Below are 4,713 nucleotides of genomic sequence, written 5' to 3'. Positions count from 1 at the left end.
AATGCTGTTCACTGTATCGCTGCTTACGTGCAGTGCACTGAAACAATTCACAACTGGTCTGTCTGTGTGTCAAAGCTCTGTCACCTGCTTGGCCACGGGGGCATGCTCGTGACTTTCTAGGCAATCAAGTTCCTCTCCTGGTGAAAATAGGAATATCCTTGTGCCCAATCTGTCAGCAAGCTGGGTCTGCAAACTGGCTCAGGACCTTACTGAATGGCAGGGGGGTGGTGGGGGGGGGGACGCACTAGGAGAGGATGGGACATATTCTGAGGCATTGTAGAGGCTGGCGAGATGAGAGTGACTGAGATGGTGGAGTGGGTCCCTGATCCCAGGACTTGAAGTCTTGATTCCTACAGTTCTCCCTTTAATCCTATGCCCTGTCCCCAAACCCTTCTCAATGTGAGCTGATAAATTCTGTTTTGTGTATTAAGCTAGTTTGACATGGACTCTCTCTAGCTACTTGTAAATAATCTCCACTAACACGTCAGCTATGAATACTTTCCCTATACATTCCTAATTGAGGTCCAAGATATGTACAATATCTTTTTTGTACCTAAGTTTTTATTTTGAAATTTTATAGATTCACAGAGTGTTGCAAAAATAGAGGTTTCATATACCTTTCACTGGGATTCTTTCAATAGTGACATGTTATGTAACTATAGTTCAGTATTAGAGCCAGGTAACAGATAGTGGTATAATCCATAACTCCTTTTTGATTATTTTTTAAAGAATGTCTAATTGTACGCTTACAGATGTCAAAGCCTGACTCCTGTGGTCAGGAGATTTACAGGCTAGGAAGAATTACACAAAGCAATTAAGTTCAGGCATGATGAGTGTTACACTGTGGTGGGTGTGGGTGTGGGGTGCTCCCTTTACCAACTTACTATGTCCCTGTAAACCAGGCACTTGGCATTTGTTAACTCTTTTTTTTTTTTTTTTTTTTTTGAGGTGGAGTCTCACTCCCTCACCCAGGCTGGAGTGCAGTGGTGAGATCTCGGTTCACTGCAACCTCCACCTCCTGGGTTCAAGTGATTCTCCTTCTTCAGCCTCCCAAGTAGCTGGGATTACAGGCGTGCTCCAAACCCAGCTAATTTTTGTATTTTTAGTGGAGACGCAGTTTCACCATGTTGGCCAGGCTGGTCTCGAATTCCTGACCTCAGGCGATCCACCTGCCTTGGCCTCCCAAAGTGCTAGGATTACAAGCATGAGCTACCGCGCCTGGCCTGGCATTTGTTAATTCTTTAGCCTCACAACAACTCCATAACAGCAGTACTGTTAGCATCATCATTCCTTTTGCAAAGAGAAGGAAACTGAGACACAAAGAAGTTAAGCAACTTGCTTAAGGTTACAAGGTGTTAGGGAGCAGAGATAGAGTTTCATTAAACCCGGGCAGCCTCTACTGGGAGCCCTTCTGCATAAACATTATGCAACAGGACTAACAGGAACGTAGTACAATGCCTTTTCCTGAGCCTTCCTGGACCTTTCACCAATGTTCTACTCCTCTTTCTCCCTCATACCCTCTCCTTTCTGCTTCCCGGGGTTGGACACTTTCACAGCTGCAACCATATTTATGGATCTCTCAGGCTTTGCTGTAACAGGGCCTGGCATTCCCTGGGTACACCTTTCAGAGGTGGGCACCTGCAGGTTGGGTCAGAGGGAAAGTCAGTTCTCAGAGGTGGTTGAGAGTGCAGGGTTCTAGCCTCACTTCCCAGGGATTGCCTGCTGGTCGTTTAGTGCTGTAAAACAACAAACAAAACAAATCGAGACCCACCAAAACACCAGGAGAAGTCTTGCACAGCAGAGGAACACGTTTACTTGTCAGTTCATGGCTTCAGTCCCCAGCCCCACAGCGTTGTACATGGTGGAAGTGGCAGTGGTAGTGGGGTTGGGTAATGCCCACAGTGCCTCACTCTGGGGGAGGGCAGGGAGGTGGGCAGGAAGAAGGGCATTTAGGAGGACAAGGCTTGGCGCAGGGCTTGGGAGGGCAGGATGAAGGGGACGGCGAGGGGCAGGGCGGGCACTTGGGTGGTGCTGGACACTTTTCCCGTGGGCACTTTTCAGAGCAGCGTTGCAGCAGCTTCTTTAAACAGCTGGGCTGGCATTTGGACTCACACTTTTGTTCACACTTGGGATCGCAGTTCTTGGGCTCAGTCTTGGGGTCATTTGATTTACTTTTATCATCACTCGACATTGTTTCTTGATTATCTGAGCCCTGCAAAGAAATATGAGATGGGTCGTAGGTGGGAGAGGATTCCTACAGGCTTCTTATAGCTTATCCTTGTACTTAAGAAAGTCTTCCCTGGGATGCGCTCAGGCTCTAGATCATCTTCTCATTTAGGGCCTTGTATGAGTGTGAGATAGCATTTCTTAATCTCTCCACCCTTACTCTGCTTTCTTTTCACTTATTCTTGCTTCTATGCCATAGACCCTAGTAGGAGTTCTTAACCTAGGGTTTTGGACCCCCCACCTCCCCCACCCCACTGAAACTGTATTTCAGTAGAGTTGGTGTCTCTGTAACCCCAAATGTTGTATTTAGTTCATTTAGAAACATGATTCCAAGGAGTCCCTAAGTTTGACCAGATTGCTCAAGGCATTCATGGCACAATAGAAGTTTCGCTCCTCTCAGGCCACTTCTCGTTCCTCTGAAGATAGATGGGAGGTACATTAGCAGACTTGGGGGCCTAGGATACTGCTTTCAATCCTGTGTCCCACCCACGTCCCCTAAACCTTGAGAATTGCTTTCTTTACTCGAGGCCATGGGAGGGAAAGCAATTTAATGCCTGCCACGAGTGGGTTCCCATGGGCTACTCTAGAACTGCCCACTCCTTTGCCTCCATCCAGGTTCTGATAAATAATAGGGTAAGGGAAGAAATCAGGAGATGAACCATGAAATTCCAATTTATCTGAAAATCTGAACGACAGAGCCACAAAATATGATTTTCCGAAGGGAATTCCTTTTCTCCCCTGTTGAGTTTTGCCCTGAGCTAGGCATTTCTATATGGACAGTTTAACTCCTAGATATGGACAGGGATTTCAGTCCCTCATAATACTTCAAGTTGGATCTAATTGGTTATATTTCTTTGATTTTTTTAGCAATATAAAAATAACATTTTAAATTTTGTTTTAAAATCAGTATAGCTCCCTGGGGAGGCATATTATTAAGCTGAACTCTAAAATTGTTGAGACCCTGTTCCAAGGTGAAGCACACACCGATTCTTACCACTGAAAATAACAGGAAACTTTCATTCAAACATGACTTTCCCAACCCTGCTCAGTGCGTGGGGTACTTCAGGTCACTCCCAGGAAAGAAGAGGCCAAAGAGTGGCCACTTCCATCTGTCCAAATGCAACTTACCCCTCTGTGTTGGTGGTGAACTTGACAAGCAGTTGAGTGAGGTGGATGTTACGGCTGTGCTGGGGAAGGTGGATTTTCCCTCTGGTTCCTCTGCCCAGCTCTGAGGAAGCTGGGGTCGGGGGCAGGGGCAAAGACCTCCACTTATGAGGTCATTGCAGCATCATCGAGGGGCGATTGTTGTGTGACTCCATAGCTCCCAGCACAACTCAAGCCCTGGACACCAGAATACAGGCATGATGAACCATCCCCCGCTTGGCTGTCCCACCCCTCCCTAGACCCCTCAACATTCAGGCCGGTAAAATGAGGCTGCAGTGAAGGGTCCTAGGCTCTGAGGATGGGAGGCTCGTTGTTGATAGGAGCAGAAAAGCTGGCCCACTGTTAACACATGGTCTCTAGCTCCTCTTCCATGCCCAAAGTTTAATTCCTCTGAACCTGCCCCTTTCCCACCTTTCTAGGAAAACAACCCTGAATTGATCACAGCCATTTCGACATTCTTCTTTTCTTTATTTTTCTTTTTTTGTGTAATACATGTTTAATTTTATTTATTTTATTTATTATTTATTTTTTATTATTATACTTTAAGTTCTAGGGTACATGTGCATACCCGGCGAGAGCTGAAGCAGGGCGAGGCATCGCCTCACCTAACATTCTTTATTTTTCTAATATTAGATTCTGAAACCTCTTCTTACCACTCCACACAATTGGGTTAGCCCCAGATCCTGCCTTAGGGCAAAAAGTTTTGCCTCTCAGAATTCCTTCCTTACCTTTTTTAAAGGCCTGACCAGGGTCTTTGTGGTTTGAATTGGGGTGTTTCAGGAGTGGCAATGGGAGGCTGGAGTGAGAAAGGTGGGTAGGCTTAGTTAGACACAGGGTGCCTGAACTCAGGTTTAAGAGGTTCATCCCGGCGGTCATCATGAATGAATCACGAGTGACTTTAGATTAAAATCGTGACACAATTGTGCCTAAGGTATTGAAATATTAGGATGGATTGGGAGATGGGGTGGTAAAGTAAAAGCTGAATGAGACTGTTTTAAAGAAATTATGAAAATCTCCACATCTGAAGGAAGGCAGTCATGGGTCTGGGTACCCATGAGAAAGGCCTCATTAAACAGGCAGATTCATGGGACTTATTTACTCACTGCAGAAAATTAAGAATTGAAGATGGCTCCAGAGCAAAAGGGCTGCTTCCCAATGTACTAGAAGCCAATATGATGACACCAGCTTTTCGAGAAAAGAAAAGCTTTTTACTGCAACTCGACCATCAAGGAGACAAGAGTCCAGCTCGAATCTGTCTCCCTGTGCTGGCTTTAAGGCAGCGATTTTATTGGGAAAGGTTTAGGGATTAGATTCTGGGGTTAG

The 4,713-nt window shown here is 45.8% G+C and overlaps 1 protein-coding gene across 1 annotated transcript; it reads right to left on the bottom strand.

The window, feature by feature from the left end:
- Positions 1-1,785: 1,785 nt before the first annotated feature.
- LELP1 (late cornified envelope like proline rich 1) lies at positions 1,786-3,456 on the bottom strand. The gene is made up of 2 exons (XM_025355431.1): positions 3,355-3,456; positions 1,786-2,212 (listed from the first exon to the last, which is right to left on the bottom strand). Exon 2 carries the CDS (start codon positions 2,189-2,191, stop codon positions 1,907-1,909), a length of 285 nt encoding a protein of 94 aa, XP_025211216.1. The 5' UTR covers positions 2,192-2,212; positions 3,355-3,456; the 3' UTR covers positions 1,786-1,906.
- Between the last annotated feature and the right edge of the window lie 1,257 nt (positions 3,457-4,713).

Source organism: Theropithecus gelada, chromosome 1 (genome assembly GCF_003255815.1).
Source record: "Theropithecus gelada isolate Dixy chromosome 1, Tgel_1.0, whole genome shotgun sequence".
Taxonomy (NCBI): domain Eukaryota; kingdom Metazoa; phylum Chordata; class Mammalia; order Primates; family Cercopithecidae; genus Theropithecus; species Theropithecus gelada.
The sequence above is the reverse complement of the archived record's forward strand: the minus strand, read 5'-3'. Positions and strand labels throughout refer to the sequence as shown.